At 48.0% G+C, this 20,547-nt stretch overlaps 1 protein-coding gene across 4 annotated transcripts in view; it reads right to left on the bottom strand.

Moving 5' to 3' along the window:
• Positions 1-20,547, bottom strand: part of CABLES1 (Cdk5 and Abl enzyme substrate 1) — a 129,213-nt gene that overhangs the window by 32,513 nt on the left and 76,153 nt on the right. For 3 of the 4 annotated variants that reach the window (XM_086682613.1, XM_025931163.2, XM_086682612.1), the window contains one exon: positions 9,663-9,740. The exons of the other annotated variant lie outside the window; for it this stretch is intronic. In XM_086682613.1, the coding sequence (XP_086538739.1) occupies positions 9,663-9,740 (78 nt within the window). The remainder of the gene's footprint in view (positions 1-9,662; positions 9,741-20,547) is intronic. 4 annotated transcript variants of the gene reach the window in all.

Here is a 20,547-nt window from a genome sequence, read left to right as displayed (position 1 = left end):
ATTTGCTGTGTTGGGGCAGATTTAGGAAGAACAATGAAACAGCTCTGTGACTGGACAGAACAGAAACAAAGTGAACATTTAATGAGTATCTACTACAGCCTGGCAGGGTGCTCAGAGCTTTCATATGTAATATTTCATTTAATACTCTCAAAACTCTAAAGCTGACATCATAGCCACTTTTACAGATGAGAAAGCCTGGGATCAACAAAGCAAGTTAATTTGCAGGGACCGAGGATTCTGCCTGACCGCATCTCCATCAAACACAACCTATGCTCCCTGGCTTCAGATGCCCACTGGCACCAAAGGCAGGGATGTTAGATAAGGACTATGGTTTTCCTAATGGGACCTTGAAGCACAGAGTAAAAGTGAGTGGGATTCTCATTCTCACCCACTCTTCTGGAGTAACTCTGTGGTTAGCTATTTATTGGCATTTTGTGTAAACTTGTATTGGAGGAGCGGTTTCTTCAGCAAAATGTCTGAAAACCACAGGACTGAACAGTCTCCAAGTTCCTTCTAGCTCTGAAGGTACATCTTTGGAGTTTAAGGGTGCTCCTTGCCATTGAATTCTGAGAAAAGGCATTACCTGGTGTCAGTTATCCTTTGGTGAGTTAGCCTGGGGACACCCAGAGAAGAGGCAACGCCCTTATGACCAGAAAGGGCTTCTACACACTTACAAGTGGTTTTTGCTCACCAAACTCAGCCTGTAGGGCTGCTGTTATGAGTAAAAATCCACCCCTATTCATGATTAATGGAACTCAAATGCAGTTTACCTGAAAGGAGTTAGTGCAGCCTGTAACCAGTCTTCAATCTAAGCATGCCAGCAAATCCTGACATCTTCCTAACGCGTGCACTTGATTAGACATGGCCATGCTGGTCCCCAGAAAAGGCCGGACAGTGAGGACCAGAATGTGTGTGTGTGTGTGCGCGCGCGCGCGCACGTGCGAAAGTGTGTGTGGGTGGTGGGGAGAAGGACCAAGGCAAGAGCTTCACTTTACCTGACATGGAAAGGGGCTCCAGAGACAAGAGGAAGCTCCCCACTGCCTGGGAGTACTGGGCCAGGGAAAACCACCTCCTTCTAACTCTATGCAAAAGTCAAACCAAAGATGTCCTTGGTTTAAGCTTTAAGCAAGAGCAGTAAAAACAAAAGGAAAATCACATGTTGATCACGGGCTAGATAAGCAAGCCAGCTAAAAGCCAGGGAACTCTGATGGGGCTTGGGCAGACCAGGTGGGATATCAGCAAAAGGCCCTTGGCATTCTTGGGTTTAACATTCAGAGTGTTGAGTATTTGTGAGCAACTCAAGCAGCACAGCAGGAGTGATCCATGGTGTTGGTGAAGCCAATAAGAACTGCCCAAACTGCGAGGCTACCATGTGGAGGAGTCACCTTGCTGGGTAGGTCAGGTGAGGGAACCTAGTTGGGGCTTAGCACCTGTATCCTGACACCTCTTTTGTCACTGTAGGCTTAGCAACTTTCATTGTGGATGTGATCATCACCTGCAGAAAAGCAGGGCCCAGAGGTCCATGACAGATCATCCTTGTTGGCACCTTCCAGGCCCCTCCTTCTCCTTGCCCATCCAGCACCACCATTTCTATCAAGTTGCCAACAGGGATGGGGTGCCAGGGTGAGGACTCCAGGGAATACTTGCTCCTGTTGAAGCAGCCAATCTGGCCATCGTTTTTTGGCACAACGATACATTCATAAAATTAGCCATTCTCAAAAGCCCAGAGATACAGTCCTCAGACATACTGTTTTTACTTATTCATTCAACAATTATAGAGTGTCTACTATGCACACTGAAGTGCTAGAGAGGCCTTGAGAACTAAGACACAACCCACACCTTCAAGCAGGATGAGGACAAATTACAAAGGAGTTAAAATATTTGTTAAGTGCTATGACAGGCCTATAGGTACCATGGAACACAAGTGGGCTCTCAGCAGGGCTTTGAGATGGGGCATTAGGAAGACCGTGAGGGTGGCCTGAGAAAGCTGCCTGGAGGGGAGATCTGAGTTCCATCTCAGTAAGAAGCTTAAATGGGGTGAGGGGCAGGAAGTCTTTCAAACTTTGCACCAAATATATAAAAGCCCCAAAAGCAAGAAGAACCTGACACGCAGCCAGGCATCTCGCTACGGCCAAGAGAGGCCATGGGAAGAAGGGTTAGACAGGAGAACTGAGGCCAGCCCAAGGCCCTCTATCTGCCGACTAGTCTATAAAATCCTGAGAGGCTCTTAAGCAGGGGTGATAAGCTTTGAGTCAGAAAAATGACAAGTAGACAAGAGTAGAACCGTCCAGGGTGCAAGGGCTCCCACATATCTGACTATGGTTGGGTTTTTCTCAGCTGAATGATAATCACAGATGAAGGCTGGGGTCAGGAGCCAGCAGCAGTGATGGCGAGAACTGAAGGGGTGGGGAAGGGAATGGGAGCCTGGGGCCCAGGGCTGGGAGGCTGCTTCCACCTGCGGGGTGGACATGTATGGAGTCTGATTAGACATGGTCTTCTCATTAAATTGAAAAAAAAAAAAAACAAAAAACAAAATGAAGGTGAAACAGACATCTTCAGATAAAAGAAAACTGGAAGCAATGGATCTGTACTACAAGAAATAGTACAGGAAGAGCCATTTCTTCAAGATGAAATGAAAAGATATCCAATGGAAAGTTTAGAACTTTGGGAAAGAAGGAACGCTGGAATGGGTTAAGTATCTGGGTAAATGCAAAAGTCTTTTTGGTCCTTTTGCCATTTTCCTCTATCTCTTTACAAATTACATGCCTGTTTGAAAACACTGAGAACGTCTTCTTTCAGTGAAGCATGTTTGGGTGAGGGGGAGGGACCCCTTACTTCCCTGAGGGTTCCCTCCTGGGGCTGAGACCGGGTTAGGGCTGGAGTCCTTTGGTGGCCTCCACAGGTTCAGTTTGGCCACAGGTGGTTCTTCAGTGAGCCACTACGGCAGAGACCACTGACTGGCCCGCAGTACCCAGGAAGGCCAAACACTCCATTTCCCAGACTCTCGCAGGCAGCAGAGGCTCTACGGAGCAGAAGCCCTCATGTGGAGGCTGGAGGCGGAAATAACATTGAGTGGGGGTGGGGATCAGAACTTCTGGCAAGTGTAGGTGGAGGCATAAACAACAGGGTTTTTACAGAAAGAAGCCCAGAGTGTGGCTGCATGTCTGTCCCAGCCGCACTGCCTCCTACTGGGCTGCTCTTGGGTGTTGTTACTGGTTTCTCTGTCTTTCCGGAACATTCTCTGAATGCCCCCTCCCCCCAATCCACGGCCTTCCCACAACAGTCAGTGAGGATCCTGTTGTCAGAGTGTACCCCACCCTGCACTCCACCCCTCCGTGCCCATCAGAGCCACTGTGAGTTGATGAGACAGGCAAGACTCTGAATTCTTAAACTAGAAGAGCAGGAACAAAGGACAGTTATTAGGAGCGCTTTGTTTATCTAACAGAGGATTTCCTCAAGTGTTGTACGTGAACAAACTCTGTAAATCAAATGGTATTTTAAACAATAAAAGAGCTTATTATTAAGAAAGCAAACAAGCTTTTCATTTTTAAAAAGCCTCGTCACCAACCCTTTTGCAAGGACGTGTTTGGTGCTGTGATACAGTCCTCGACTGTAACTACTTAGCATACTTTCTCAAAGAGAGGCATTTTCCACACAGGATATAGACAGGAGGAAGACCCTCACCAGCCCCTAAATTGCTTCAGTGGTGGTGTTTGTGGGGTGACCTGGCCGTGGCTGGGTAGCTACTGGGGAGATGTAAGCAAGTAGCACTCAGGGTCATGACCTAGTGATGCCCACAGACAGCCAGGGTGTCCGCACCATGTCAACACCTGCATTACGTGACCCCCCCACTCTCCACGGGCATTCCTACTCTACAGTGGACAAACACTCAGATGAGGGGAATTATACAGATTATTTTCACCCAAGGCTCCACCCAAAGATGCTGGGGGCTTGGCCTTGGAGGAGCCAGGCTGCGGCGTAAACTGGCAACCTCTAAAGCCTTCGGAAGGTCACCACCCACCAGCACGAAGACCACTGCGTCCCCAGGAGGTGGCTCTCCTGTGGCACATACACAGACCTCCACCATCACCCAGATACACACTAGACAGCCAGTGTCGCCCTCTTGTCACTAGTTCCGGGCCAGCAAGTGCGGCCCCAAGCCACAACGGTGAAGAAAAACACACTTGGCTCTCAGCTGTGTGTCAGTGCTTTGGGACCTGCACCTATGGGGTCTGTCTGCCCCAAAGCAGAGAACACAGCACCTCACGGAGCCTGCAGCCTGTCTGCCCTCCCTCTTACCTCTTGGCACTGCTGCTAGGCCAATCTCTTCCCCAACCTTGTAACTGCAAACTGATAACCCCAGAACTCACCTGACAAGGCTGTCGCAAAGATTCAATGAGCAGATGTGTGATGGCACTCAGCACAGTGCCTGGGATACTGGAAGCATGACTTCTGCTTCAGCTCACATTACTTTCTCCATCTTGTTCACACAAATGCTTGACCTTATCAGCTCTTCCTAAGAAAATAGGCTCTTTTCTCAAATACCTTTAGCTATACATCAAAGCAGGGAAAACAGCTTGAAGAGTACGGCAGCTGCTAAATAACCAGGGCAGTCCGCGTTAAGCAGAAGCTCTAAAAATCACAGTGAGCGGTCCTATTGTCAGCTTGGAAGTATAAATCTGGTGGCACACAAAGTGATCCTAAACATTTCACACCGTTCTCAACCCTGGGCTGATTAAGCCCCTGTCCTTGTAGCCTACACCAGGAAACCATGTACCAAATAAAACCGCGAAGTCACCAGACCTGCACTTTTTAAAAAAATCTCAAATTTAAAAAAAATTGAATGGAGAATTATTCAGAGGGGAACTCCAGAAGCACCTGATCACTAGTGGATGGGAAGTGTGAATGGCACACCTCATTCATAAACTCCTCGTTCGACCAGACTTCCAGCTTCCACATTAGCAAAATCGACAAGGATGACAACGTATGCAGGACCTTGGAAAGTCTGGTCAAACGTCCATGTTGTACTGAGACCTGGAGCGGCTGAGTGATGGGCCTGTGGCAGTGACATCCCAGGACAGCTCACTTCTATCCCTACCCCCTTCCCCTTACTACCTAGGTCTAACCACTTAGCTGTTGGTCAGCAACAGGATTCCCACTTGGTTGGGGCTTTACCAAATTCTTTCAACAAGCCAAGCATCACAGAGACTCCCCACATCCCCCAAAGTTCCTAAGGGGCCAGACCATCTTCTAACATCCTCGGAAGTCAATGGTGAGGCTGGAATGTCCTTCCCCACTTCTCTAAGACCTCACGCTTCTATGTCTTGATGAAGAGCTGCCAACTCTGGGGAGCATTCCGTGATCCCTCCGTCTGAATTCACTGAACTCCCTCCTCTATGCTCCAGCTGCACACTGCTTAGGACTCATTTCGTTGTTTGCTCTTGTGTCTGATGGTCAGTGTCTTTACTACCTTGTGTCTCCTACCGTTAGAGGGTAACGAGGAAAGACACATTTTCCTGTGCACCACTGTATCCCTACTGCTTAGAACAGTGTGCCTGGCGAACAGCATGTTCTGTGAAGGAGTGAATTCTGCTATGCAGCAGGATTGCCTGAATCTCTACCCAGGAGACAGGCAGGGCTGGCAATGTATTGGGAAGGGGAAGGAAACTCACATAACAAACTCTTGGCTTTTTACTGTTGATAGTAGACTCAATGTAAATGTGGATCTTGATAAAGATTTGGGGGAAGTTAAAGCACTCTGTAGCACCTCTTTGTGGCTCCCCAGCTGTCCTGGATTGGTTGTTTACATGTCTGGCTTCCTGGCTCAATAATAAGCTCCTAGAGAGTGGGTCTTCCTCATCCTACACCCTCCCAGCCTCGATCAAGGCCTTGCACCCGCAAGGGGTAGAAAAAATGCATGAGTGAACAAATAAGTAAATGAATAAATGGTAAAACCTCTCCTAAGACTGGCCTGTCTGCTTTGATCAACTGATGTCAAGACCCAAAGTTAAGTGCTCAGTTCAGCTGAAAACCAAGAACAAAGCTTTGGGGTCAGGGTGGGAGGCAGGGCGAGCCAAGATATGAGAGCCAGACTTGGGAAGCTCCAGTGCAGCATGAGAAGCCAGAAAGCAAAACCAGAAAGAGGTAAGGCCATCCTGATAGATGCTTTCCTTGTAAAAGAGGTTCAAGTACACACTGGATGAACTTCTGAGTTTCCTGTTTTTAAAACTTCCTTGTGATGAAGTTGGAGCTGAACATCATCCCTTTTAGCAGTGGGGGTTTACGCGTGCCTGGCATAATCATGCGCCTGTGGCTCAGTCCACGTGCAGAAGCACAAAAGAAATGTGGCGGCTGGAAACCACAAGGTCAGCAGGTTAAGATGGCTGGAGTACAGGGTTCTGGTGCTGCTGGTGCTGCTGGGCATCCACCCCCATGCCCGAGGGGTCCCAGCTCTGAAGCAGCGAGGCCAGGCCAGGTCATCTCTGAAGTCTTTTCCAGCCCTGAAATTCTATGATTTGTGTCCCAGTCACACAGAGTTAACTCTTAGCATAAAAGGAATTTTCCACAGCAGAAAGGTATTAGTTACTACAGGCATGAACTAAAGCACTGTAAAAATATATATGCATGTAATTTACTAGCATAAATACTTTTATTATTTGAGCACAGTGGTTTCCCAATAATTAGTGAAAAATAATCCTAAGTTTAAGCGGCATTCACTAATAAGATGTCTGCTCATCGAAAAATTTAAAAAGCAGAATCGCTTCTTCACCTTACCACTAAATTACAGTATTTTGAATGGTGTGCAGAGTTTCTCATGTGAGTATTTAAGTAGAATGTGCTGCAGAAAGAAACAGGCATGCTCTTTTCTGTTAGGTATTGCAATTGATCTGATTATGTGTTTTGTTATAGAAAATTAACTTTACTGCACTTTGGTTTCCTCATCTATAAAGTTTGAAAGAGTTTATTCATATCTAAAATGTAAAAGGTTATGTCCTGTGACCCCACAAACTCACTCTGCTTCTTCATCTGGGCCAACCGGCAGAACAGCTGAATCTGCCAGTAACCCTATGACAGATCTTCCTGAAACATCCAGGGCCTTGTCAGCAGCAGCCAAGGAGACTGCGGCACTGACAGACACCTGTTTCCCAGCACACTAGCTGGGATTTCCTCCAGGTGTTAAAATGGGGGGGGGGGGGGGCGCACATATTTCCAACAAGGACGTCAAACAGTTTGGGTGATCTCTTCCTGGGTAATTTAAATTTAAATGTGTTCCCACGAGTTCTGCATAAAATGCAATGATCTTCAAAGTAACAACACAGGTAGTAACTTGATATCCCCATTCTACAGAAGAACAAGCAGAGGCTCAGAGACAAGTAATTTGCCCAAGCAAAAAACTACAAGTCTCCCAAGTTCTCCATGCTGACCTCCCACATTCTGTTTAAGAATTTGGAGACCCTGACAAGCGGGCCCCACCTACCTCTTTGTGTGAGGTGCTGTGCTGGACCTTGTGTACTCAGTTGCCCCAGGAGCCTCAGTTAACCCCTGCGAGGCAGTTACCATAAAAGCTCCATTTCAGAGATGGGTTTCTGTGATTATGAAGCCTGTTTTGCCCATTGGCCAGAGTGAGTCAGGGAAAGTCCTAGAGCTGGTCAGAGTTGGGTTCAAATTCCCATTCTGGCCCAAAGTCGATGTTTGAGACTGTAACTCTTAAAGATCAGTGGTCCTATCTATAAAACAGGGTAAGTACTTCGGTACCCTAGTGAGGGGGCCCCAGAATTTGGAAATAAGATCACCATTCCAGAATGAAAACAGACACAAACAGTTCCAAGATGAAAGCACAGAGAAGCCAGATTATGTTAAAGACACTGAATGAGTTCTCAGCCAGGAAGACTTGGCAATCATCTGACTGAGCATCTTTAGCCTTAATTAGAAGTAGTAATTATGTGTGAAATTTCAACGTGCCTTGGTTTAAGTTCCAGGGGGCAGGAACCAGGCACAAGTTTCACTACGTTTATCCCAGTACCTAGTCACATAGTAAGCACTCAATAAATGAACGAATGTAACATAGCTGAGGGAAGAATACATCAATCAGAAAGGCTAGCAAGGGCAGCCCAGAGAAATAAGGCTAACTCCACAGTGACCATCTAAGCTCGCCGTGAGGGGAAATATTTAGACAGCCTTCCACTGCTGATTCAGATCTCCCTGGAAATGTGCTCACAAGCTGGTCACACTGCAACAATCCGAGCCCTGGGGCCATTACTTGTATAATAAGTTTAACAAACTTGCCTTCTGGGTCACACATAGGTCCGTGAGCTGGTACAATCTAGTCTCCATGAGGAATAAGCCTACTCTCAGGTGCAGCCGAACCTGGGACCACAGTAGGTTGGTAAGGTAAAGCAGGCCTCCTCACAAGGTCTCCTGTGGGCAGCCCTGCTGGCCACACCCAGGTGGCCCCTGAACCTCTGAGCCGAAGGATTTGCTGTTACTTTTCCATGAACACCTACTTTTGCAAGGTTGTTGTAAGGATGCAGGGAGTGAAAAGGACTGGCATAAGGTCCTCAATCAATAGTAAGATTACCATTGCTCTTTCAGACACATCTAATAAATGACTGAGTCACAATTCCACGAACAAAATGTGCCACTTTCTGTCCCACGAAGCTTATGGTATAGAGTACGGATAGAAGTGAACTGAACGGATAGAAGTCTGACAAGTCTATGTAGAAAAGGGAAAGCCATGATGAGCAGGAGCAACCGGCAGAGCTCACGGAAGACAGACTACGGTGAATCTGCCCCAAGGCCACACTGCCCTCCCACAGGGTGGTGGTCATGAGCAGGTAGGGTGTGGTTGTCACAGTGTCTAGAGGGCACTTCCAGCATTTAGTTTATAGAGGCCAACAGCCCACAAGGCTCCTGCATCCCATGCAGTAAACTGTCCTACCCTACATATCAGCATCTCCCTGACCTCAAACACAATATGCAGTGACAGGTGAGGGACAAAGCAGTCAAGACTCAGAGGAAATGAGCACAGAGTTCGGCATGGGGAATGAGGAGGAGAGGCTCTGCAAGGACAAAGCCTCACTTACCCACTTTTCTTCAGAGCGAAAGGAAGAGCTGGTTGATCTAGAGAAGTAAGCGTTCCTTTGGCCTGTGGTGAATCGCATAGGGCTGTTCCTGGTACCATTTTGCTTTGGTATTTGCTCTGGCTTCCTGGTCAGTTCCCAGCCCCAAGCCCAAAATGCAAAGAGGCAGGATGTCCACATGGTTTGTATGATTCCTTACCTCACCTACCTTTCTCCGAAAGTTGACATGGCCCTGAGGAATGGGGTGGGTCCCCATGTTGCTCGTTTTACAGTATTGGAAGAGGTGACAAAATGCACATTTAGAAACAGCAGGCAATATGGAGAGGACCGGCACGGGCGCGCGCGCACACGCACGCACGCACACACACACACACACACACACACACACGCGTGTGCACAAATAACAAGGAAGCTTTCTGGCTGAAAAGAAAGTGGAGCTTTTTTTCTTTCAAGTTTACAAGTCCTGAATTTGCAGTGTTAAAGGCAAGGCAAGTTCTTTGAATGGGAAGGGTAGCCACATTATGCACAAGGTGTCACAACTTTTCACCCAGAGAACTATAAAGCAAGCATGCATATACATACCCTGCTTGGGCACTGTCACGATAGGGCAGCACTGAAAATATACTACAGAAGGATCTTCTGCCACTGATAAGGACTATTCTAAAAAATAAAAATAAAAAAAAGAACAAACAACAAACAAACAAACTAAATGCGAACACTCTTAAATTAAAAAAAAAAAAAACCATAGCAATTTAGCATTCATGGAATTCACAGCAATATTTGCACACTCCTGCCGCCTCCTCTGGCAGATGGTGTTCTGTGCTCCTTGCAAAATGCAACCTCAGCACAGCACAAGTACATGGCTTTCTCCTCATCCGAAGGTTAGCGCGTGTGACACGGGCGAGAGTCTCTAAGGCACACACACGCATCATTTCTCTGCTGAGAGCTCCTGGCTGGGGGCTGCATGGCAAGACAGAGCAGACAGAGCCATGAGTCTGGGGGCCCAGTGCTGCCAACAGTCATGCCGCATTTAAACCACCCTTGTCTACTCTGCAGTGAACAATGCAAGAGCACTAGTGCCAGAAACCGTGAGCAAGAGAGACATTCAGATGCCATTACGATCGTCAGGTTTTTTATGTGCTGGCAGCATGTTAGGTTCTGAGAATAAATTAAGGGAACAATTACATAATCAGTCTTATCTTTCATTCCTGCTATAAAGAAACTACTGGAAACAGTTCTGCATTATGCTCTTATGCAATCAAAGGCCAGTTAGGAAAATATTAGGAAAAAAACCTCAAAAAAGTACTTATCCTAGCATATGAAAATAACTTTTGCCAAAGACAACTGCTGATTAAAAAAATGAGAAACAAGTGGAGGATGTTAAAAAAAACTAACGTTCTTTAACACAATAGCAACAAACATCAGATACGGAACTTACTGACTTTTGTAATCTTTTCCTTCAATAATCATGATGATACAACCAGAGAAACGACTACTACTAACTGTATCAAGGTTTGGAGATTCTGCCCTTGTTTTAAAACTGTGATATTAAACTGTCGACCTGCCTAGCATAAAGTCGGGTTCCCCAGCATGGCAGAGCAGGCCCTGTCTTCTGGCTCTTTCTGCCTCTCTGGTCTCAACAAACATGACATCCCTTTGGCACTTCATCATCCACCCATCCTAAAGGACTTGCTGTCCCCCACCTTTAAAAGACCGCTGCTGTTTCATACCCCTGTCCTTTGCATGCTATTTCTTCTGCCTGCTATGCCCAACTTGGTAGGCTTAGTGAACTCCTACGTAGTCTTCAAAACCTAGCTCAGAAGTCACTGCCCCAGGAAGCATTTTCTCTCCCTTCACTGAGTTACTCATTCCCTTTTTGGTGCTGTTGCTGGCTCCAGATTTCCACTGCCAGGAGTGCACCGATCACAGAGGGCTGCTCACCACTGCCTCCCTCTTCTTCTACAAGGGGCGTCCAGAGGCTGAATACATGGGAGCCCCTCCATCAACAGTGTGGGCAGTGCTGTGCTTCAGAGCAGCACCTGAGTGTCCGTCCCCGGGAAGGCAGGACCACGGCTGTCTGTTCATCCCATGGGGATTCATCTGACATAGTTAAGGGGGTGGAAGCAACAGTCCCAGCTGCAAACAGCTGTGTCACCCTTGCGTGACTTCGGACCACTGACAAACTCTTCTGAGCCTCAGTTTCCTCAACTAAAACGACAGGATAAAACTGCTAACTAGCCTATTGGAACGCTGTAAAGAGTAAATGAGTCTATCCTGGGAAAGCCCTCAGAACAGTGCCTGGCAAATAATGCACACTCGATAAATATTAACTGATTTTACTGGGGACCACCTTCTTGGGTTGAGGGAGGTTTCACCCTGGATTCTGAATCTCTTCAGAGCTCTCTGCTAAAACACACAGGCCCGCGGGGCACCTGGGTGGCTCAGTCGGTTGAGCATCCGACTTTGGCTCAGGTCATGATCTCACGGTTCATGGGTTCGAGCCCCACGTCGGGCTCTGTGCTGACGGCTCAGAGCCTGGGGCGGGCTTTGGATTCTGTGTCTCCCTCTCTCTCTGCCCCTACCCCACTCATGCTCTGTCTCTGTCTCTCAAAAATAAACATAAAAAAAACACAAAAACACAGGCCCACAAGATGTGAAAGGTGCACTCCCAGGACAGCTGAGGGATGACACACGCGGGCCGTCTAACAACCTACACATAACACTCACAAGGGGGGGGGGGGGGGGTCTCTCTCCTCTCAAGGGAGAGGTTTCTCATCAGATACCACGGACCCAAACCCTGTCACTGCTGCCAGAACAGAAGTGTCACAGACAGAGTGGACCACCAAGGCGTCAGGGCCAAGAGGTAAATAAATTGTGAGCACACCACCTTGCGAAACAGCAACCAGGCTCCTTGGGCTCTTACTCGGAGAGACCAGAGACAGATCCTGACGCTGTAATGCCTGTGTCCATTTATTTGAGCAGACATAATAATAATATTTAAAACTTACTAAGTATCCATTAGATGCCCCATTCTAAATGCTTCAAATGAAGAGAGCAAGTAAATGACATGCCAACAGTGACACACTAGCAGGTAAGACCCATTGGGGATCTGAAACCATGCTCTTTGCCACTATGTGCCTTGATGCTTTGCTCTTCTCTAAGACTTACTAGAAGAGTCTGCTCCTGTAGGTTTGACGGGGTATTCATGGACTTCCTAGACCCAAAAAGTCTGCCTTCATCCACATTTTCTAGGGTGGCTTTCCAGCCTGGCCTGCAGGTCACCAGGCTAGGAATGGGTGGGGCCAGAGGGTGACCCATCACAACAGCCCAGATATGAGTTGCCAGCACCACCGATGCCTCACTCTCCTGCTCTGCTCAGCCTGGGCCCTTTTCCAGACAGAAAGAGGTTCTTCACACAACCCCCACCATCCCCGGCCATCCACCCAAGAGAAAAGCCCGGAACTGCCCATTCCTGGTGGTGCTCAACATCCGTGTCTTCTGCAACACAGAGGAAGGAATGTGTTGAGCAAACTCAACTGGCTTAGTGTTAGTTCATTTTCTTCATTACTTTGTGCTAACGTACGGTTCCTTCCCACACACTGAATTTGTTTGGACATTTTTAATAGAACGAGAAAATGAGAGAACATAAATGCATGTGAAATTAAATATTCTTTCCAAAGTCCCAACCACAATGTGTCTATTAGCAAACAGGCAGCATTAGAGTTCTGCTAAATGAGTGCTCATCTGCGTGGTCCTCACCATTTAGGTCTAGGAGAGGCTGACAGCCTGAGTCTCATTCAGAAAAACATGTTATTCTAACACATAGGTCAGGTTTAGCAACTATGAATATGGAACGTTTTCCAGCAATCCAGTAGGGTTGGTCCTTTCACAGTTGACCATTCTCAAGCAGCTGGAGTGGGGAGGAGAAAAATAAGGACCACTGAATCTTTGGGCACTTCCCTTCCTTTTTGGGGTTAAACCATCCTGTTGACTTCCACTTTATGCAGGGTTCAGAGGAGGAATACAGAGCAGAGACCCACACAGCAGCTCTGCACAAGTTTGTGGCTGTTCCTGGGGAGTTCGAAAGAGCTGACAGAGTTCCCAGGTACGCATCCAACGTGTTTCCTGAAGTAGCTCTGAATCCAGGAGGGGCTTCGGCCTTAGCCAGAGCAGGCAGATAACAACAAGTGGCAAGCTCTCGCCTTCTGTCTCCTCCAAGAGCAACTCTGAGCAGTGTAAACCTAAAGGCAGGCCCCTCGTAACCAAGTGCTATGCCCCAAAGCTGGAGTGTTCCTGTGAATTTGCAGCTTTCCTCTCTGTGAGTACTGGGGAAATCTCCATCATCATGGTGATGTCCAAGAAGAAAATCAGATTTATTTGCCTTCTTAAAGTGCTTCTGTATTTATGGAAGAATTCAATCAGATGGCAGTTGTCAAGAATGACAGAAGACAGCCAAACTCCATTTCCAGTGGGCTTCGGAAATTGGCCACCTCCATGTCTTGGCCTCCAACCGATACAGTTATTTTCTTGGATGCCCAAATTGCATGCAGAAAGTCCACCTAATTTTCCTTTCTGTAACATTTAACACTTTACTTGGAGTCAAAATGACCAGAAAGCATTACACAAAAGATTGTAACTTCAAAAGAGGAATGGACTCCAGAAGGATAGGTCTTTAAGGAATTAAAGATCACATTTCCATACAAACATCTGCCAAAGAAGAAAAAAAAAAAAAGACAAAAAAACAAAATAAAACAACAAAGGGAAAATCTCCTAGGGCTGCAGCCCACATGGGGAGAGCTGCTTCTGGATAGACAACATTTTCCAAACCCTTCCAGGAAGCATGAAGAGCACTGTCTTTCTTCTTCATAAAACTTCATTTCCTTGCTTAGGAAAGTGTTTCTGGTATGAGGAAACCAGGGCTTCAGGCCACAAAGCTTCCAAAGGCACACACTGCCTCTGAGATACTGGAGTGTTCCAAATAGCCAGGAGATACACAACGGGCCCCATGGCTAACAGAGCACCACAGACCACGGTCATTACATCCACTCTCGACCCTTTAGACCGGAGCCAGCAATGTCTGACCAGGGAATATTTCATGACATCCTGGACCCTCAAATGTCCCCTCTTATGCCAAAAACTGGCTTTTTGTTCTATTTCCAGAATCCTGGGGCATCTCTGTTGGCTGTAAGAAAGTTCACTCTCTCCCGGGTGGAATATTCCATTATAGCAGAAATATGCTCTTAAGGACATAAAACAAGCAACTAACGTTTACTCTAAAGTTAAAGAAAATCACACTCACAACAATGGTGGATGAGCATGAACACAGCCCAGGGTGACACTTTAGGTACTGGGGACAAGTGAATACCGCATTCCCTAGTTCTGTAGCTCATGCCCTACACGAAAGAGAAAGAACACACTTTTAAATGCTGGGATCAGCGGTTGAACTGTGTTCCCTAAAAAGACACGCTGAAATCCTAACGTGTTGAAGTCCGTGGCACCTTGAACTTTGCAGATGTCATCAAGTTGGGATGAGGTCATCCTGAACTAGGGTGGGCATTAGAACCAATGGCTGGATTTAATCAGGACAGACATTGGGGGACCCTCCCGTACACACAGAGGAGAGAAGGCCACGTGACAATGGAGGCAGGGACTGGAGTGGCGCAGCCAAAAGCCTAAGATGCCCCGCCTGGGATTGCCGGCCACCCTCAGGAGCCAGAATGGGCGAGAGGTGACACTTCCCTAAGAGCCTTCAGAGGGCACACGGCCCTGCTGACACCTTAATTGTGGACTCGTGGCCTCCGGAGCTGCGAGAGCACACATTTTTGTTGTTTTAAGCCACCCAGTCTGGCAGCCCTGGAAAGTGAACACAACTGGCGTGCAGTCACTTTATTCCCATGGCTGCGCAGTGCCACCCATCTCCCGCTCGGCCGCCTTCCCTGCGCTCGTGCACGGTTGCTGGTGCACAGAGAAGGTAAAGCTGTGAAGACTGATGCCAGAAAACAAATGAGTTTTGTGAAATCAGAGAACTAGAGCCTGCCAGGCACTTTCTCTTCCCAGCCCCCGCTCCCCCCCCAGCTGCTTCCTCCTCCCACAGTGCTATGTTACAAGCTGGGGGGGGGGGCTTGACACCCCTCTCTCTCTTTCTGAAGGGCTGATTACATACTTGAATGAAAATTAAAACCAAAACGTTCTGTTTCCTCTATTTAAACTCTCATTAGCCATGGGTGGGGGCGATGCTTTTCCTCCTTAGGAACAGGCCCCTAACCGCGGCATGTGCTGAGCTTGGGAGGAGGGCAAAGAGCAGACAACCTGCAGAATTCCAAGCCCTTTCTTCACAAAGAGATCTGTCTCTTCCATCCTGAAATGTAAGAAAAGCAATCTCCCAATTCTGGGAGTCAGAGGAAGGAAGAAAGGAAGGAAGGAAGGGAGGCAGGGAGAGAGGGAGGGAGGGAGGGAGGGAGGGAGGGAGGGAGGGAGGGAGGAAGGAAGGAAGGAAGGAAGGAAGGAAGGAAGGAAGGAAGGAAGGAAGGAAGGAAGGAGGCTGTGGAGAGGAGGGACCTAGAAGCCTGAGCACGAGGCAGGGCTGAGGCCAGGGGCAGGGCAGGCCAAGGAGGAGCAGTGGGGTTCCAAGAGGTGAGAAGAGGGAATACAGAGCACCAGATGAAGGGAAACATGGTGGTCACAGTGATGTGTCAGGCCCCCAGCTGGTCGGGGTGAAGGAACTGGAGGCCCCAGGGCTGGCATGGATTAGACAGCAGAAAGCACCTGAGGGTCTCCGCTCAGTAGCCTGCAAATACAAGCTGGTGAGATTCTCATCAACGGATGTGTGCATCTCCTTCTCACGACTGCTCACACCGCCCCAATCTTCACAGCCCCTCACTGCCGGCTCAGGGGGCACACTTTATCCCACAGAGCAGGAGTGGTGGAGGGCTCCCGAGAAATAGCTGTGTGTGCTCTTCCGCTCCTCTCTCCCTTCCACAGATCCTTTCTGAGCACTTACTCTGCCAGACCTTGGGGATCGGAACTGACAAAGCCAAGAGCTCCCTGCTCACAAAGCTTCCAGTTGGGTAGGAGGTACATTTACACAGGGGTGGGAGTGCCCTGACTGAGAAGTAGAGGTTGTTATCTGAGGGACCGGTAACCTGGCCTGAAGGAGGCAAAGTGGGCTTCCTGGAAGAAGTGACACCAAAGTTAAGACCTAAGGGATAAGGGGCAAGGAGAAGATAAACTGGCGGAGGGACTGCCTAAGTCAATGCTGGGAGGAGAAAGAGCAGAAGGCCTCTTGAGGAACGCAGTGTGCAAGAAAACTCTGCTGACCTCCATGTGCCTGAACCACCAGGGTGAGTCACTCTGACCAACACTTACCACACACTCAAAGCTCAGGTGGGGAGGCTTGTTCTCTTGAATATACACTCTGAGTTGTTTACTTACGAAGAGTTAATTATACACATCCCCAACCTGTTTACTCCAGTTGTGCTTGCTACTTGTATTTGTTCAACAAAAGCTACACAAACTGATCAAATGTGAAGGGGAAAAGGAGATAATGCTGTAAAAACACCAAATGCTTTAAAACATATTCAAGCAAGGCAAGTCACTGAAAAAACTGGCGGGGGGGCGGGGGGGCGGTTACTAGAAAGATTAGGAAAACACTGAATATCCAATTGGATTTTGCACTTAGATTCTTGGGTCACTTTATTTATTTTTTTTATTTTTCTTAATGTTTTTATTTATTTTTGAGACAGAGAGAGATAGAGCCTGAGCAGGGGAGGGGCAGAGAGAAAGGGAGACACAGAATCCAAAGCAGGCTCCAGGCTCTGAGCCATCAGCACAGAGCCCGATGCGGGGCTCGAACTCACAGACTGTGAGATCATGACCTGAGCCAAAGTCGGAAGCTCAACCGACTGAGCCACCCAGGCACCCCTCTTGGGTCACTTTAAAGAAGTCTAATCTGGGGGTGCCTGGCTGGTTTTGTCGGAAGAGTATGTGACTCCTGACCTTGGGGTCAGGAGTTCAAGCCCCACGTTGGGTGCAGAGATTGCTTAAAAACATAATAATCTTAAAAATAAATAAAATCTTTTAAATAATAAAATAAATCCAATCTGGACATGGCAGCAATAGGTGGGAATAACGATATGTGGCTTCGATGCCAGAGACAGAGTCTGATCCATGGGCCCAAAAGCAAAGAAAAACCTTTTTTTGGCATCAAAAAACCTGCTGAATGGGGCACCAGAGTGGCACAGTCAGTTAAGTATCCGACTCTTGATCTCAGCTCAGGTCACGATCTCACAGTTGTAGGAGTTCGAGCCCCACGTCGGTTGGGATTTTCTCTCCCCCTCTCTGCCCCTCCCCCCTCTTGCACTTTCTCTCAAAATAAAATAAACTTCAAAAAATAAAATAAAATGTCCTCAATAAAACAAACAAAACAAGAAACCTGCTGAACGGATGACCACCAATATGCTTTAAGTTAAAGCACAATATTTCAGCTCCATGTGTAATTTCTGTGGCTATTTCTTCCATGGATCACTAAACTCTTCTCATAACCATGCAACTACTGTAAATAATTCTGCATAGCTAGATGGTGGCTTGGCAGTAGAGGAGGAGCAGAAACAGGTTAAGGTTGCAGGCCAGCTCCTGAAAGGCTTCCCAAACTAGGGAGGGAGTGGGTCCCGAGGCACAAGAAGCCTGGGGGTGGTTAAGATGGTGACTGGGGACTGTGACGGTGACAGTGACCATGACCGAAACTGTGGCTAGGTGAGCTCTCCACAACAGGACAGGCAGTGGAGCTCCTAACAGCCACGCGAGTAAGAAAGGGAGTGTGTCTGCAGGGGCTGCCGTAACAAGGGGCCACGTGCTGAATGGCTTACACACCAGAACCGGTGGTCTCTTGCTCCGGGCGGCCCAGAGTCCCAGTCCAAGGTGTCCACCAGGCCGTGCTCCCTCTGATGAAGGCACCAAAGCAGGGTCTGCTCCAGGCCTCTCTGCCAGCTTCTGGCAATGCCTCAGCAGGCAGCAATATAACACACGGCATTCTCCTTGTGTGCAGGTCTGTCTCCAAATTTCCCCCTTTTAACAAGGGCACCAATATTAAGATTATGGGCCTACCCTGCTCTGGTACAATCTCAACTAATTACATCTGCAACAACTCTATTTCCAAATAAGATCACATTCTGAAGTACTGGGGTTGGGACTCAGCCTAAGAATTCACTAACAGGGAGATGGGAGGAAAACAAGCCGAGCGCGAGTTTAAGGGAGTCTCCCCTCGAGCCCTGGAGCCCTCTGCTACCTGCTCTCCTGCACTTCCAGGATAGCACTGGTAGCTGTGTCGCAGGCCCTGGCCCGAAGCCATCTGCATTATGGTTTTCTCCTCCAATTGCTGCATACCACTGGTGGGGACCACGATCTGGTCTCCCCCGGGGCCCCCAAGCCCTCTCACCAAGCAGAGAATTGAAGCAGAACCACCAAGAGAAGGTTCTGCCCAACTCCCAAACTCTTTCTCTGTGGCTCATTTTACTTCTGTAAATCAAACCGGTTGAAAAGCAACAAGTGCTTGTACACTTTGAATACATCTGTCCGTGCGAAGCACTGACAGTAATCCCTGCAAAGCTTGGTGCAGAGTCCCAGTATAACCTCCCTGTTTCTTAGACACAAATAATAGAAGCTAGCATGCGGTGCACACCCCAAGACACAAGCATCCCCGGCGGTGGTCTACGTGCCCAGCTCCTCCCTCGCTCCTGCCACTCTCAGCACCAGGGAAGGTGCAAAGGAAAGCCACTGGGTCAGCACATCGGGGGGTGATCCTGGGGGCCATTTCAGGCCGAATCTAAGTGAGGCTTGGGGATTGCCGAAGGCTTCTTCAGTCTGTCTGCTCGTAGCCCCCAGGCCTGAGGTTGTGCTGTCGGCTGGTTACAGACAGATGAATACAAATAAGGATGCCTCTGCGCCAGCCAGTGCTACTGGGGAATGGCGGGTTCTGGTTTTGTAAGGAGCAACAAGAGTTCTTTGATGGGAAAAGCCTGTTTGGGAAGGGCAGATGTTGCACGGAGCCTCACAGAAGAGGCTCACCATCTATCAAGTCAGATGCATTCATTTGAGGGAGAAAAGGCAATGCCATTTTCCCACTTTCAAGAAGGCCAGTCCACAACTTAACTAGGGGTTTTATTTTTTTTTGAGATGTGCCATTTCCTCCAACTCATTTTTCAAACTAAACTAGGCTGACAGATTGGGACTGATGAGATCACAGGCAAGCTCTTAATTTAGTTATTACCCGTCCCCTGCCCTCCCTCCAAAATTTTCAGTATAAAAAGGAAAGGCTGCAACCTGACTTCAGTTACCATACTTTTACCAACTGACTTTGGAAAGCAGATAAAGGGCGCCGAAATCTTTCATATTTTTTCCTTCCTACTGAGTCCACACTTTAAAGACGCAATGGTCTAGCTCACTTCTTTGTCATTCTCAAACCCTTTTAAACCTCTTTGAAAATTCCTCCCAAAGGAGGAGACAGCCCAGTCAGTCACGGCAAAGAACATTTCTCTGCCTGTTCTGAGTGAAATGGTTCTCAAAGCAGACCCGGGAGGTGGGCACTTCCAGTGTACTTGGCAGCCAGACGTCTGAAAACCAGATGACTTCCAAACAGTGCCAAATAATGGCTATACGCCTGGGGGGGGGGGGTCACCCATCTGAAATGACAGCTCTTGTCTCCTATCATTCTCAAAGACAAATGTTTGTGGCTCGGGAACTGGAAGCACCAGGAGAAAAGGTCCTTTCCTAATAGGACCATGAGGGTCACTAAGACGTTCCTGAAAGGTCACTAGGCCACCTGCTAGTCTTTGATCTTCAGGCTTAGAGGCTCCACTTTCCATTCCGATGGCCCAGTTCTACCTCACCAGCAATCAGCTCTCCACTCGTACTAGCTGGCCTTGTAATGTTGGTCATTTTCAAAGGTGTATCTTGTCCCTGAGGACGAGGTTTGTCTTCACTTGTGTTTAACCTCTTGTCGCCAGCAGACAGTGGGGCTCTTAGCACAGATGCAGAGGAAATCGAAGGGTACCTGGCTTTTCTCTACTCAGCAGCAGATCCCGCTTGCCAACCACCCTCCTTCACAGGATTTTCGGGGGGCCTGTTCCAGACACTCTGGCATGGGATCACTGTTGATCACTGGTCACCTCTCTTTTGTGACAGGTTTTGCTCATATATTTGTAACAACTTTCTAGAGACCCCAAGTCATTTTTAGAAGTTTGTTTATTTTGAGACAGAATGAGTAGGGGAAGAGCAGAGAAAGGGGAAGAGAGAGAATCCCAAGCAGGCTTGATCCCGTGAGCCATGAGATCATGACCTGAGCTAAAATCAAGAGTTGGACGCCCAACCAAGGCACCCAGGCACCACTCAAGTCATTTTTAAACTTCATTATCAGGGGCACCTGGGTGGCTCGATTGGTTAAGCGTCTGACTTCGGCTCAGGTCATGATCTT

This window comes from Puma concolor, chromosome D3 (genome assembly GCF_028749965.1).
Source record: "Puma concolor isolate L17-30 chromosome D3, mPumCon1.1.hap2, whole genome shotgun sequence".
Taxonomy (NCBI): Eukaryota; Metazoa; Chordata; class Mammalia; order Carnivora; family Felidae; genus Puma; species Puma concolor.
The sequence above is the reverse complement of the archived record's forward strand: the minus strand, read 5'-3'. Positions and strand labels throughout refer to the sequence as shown.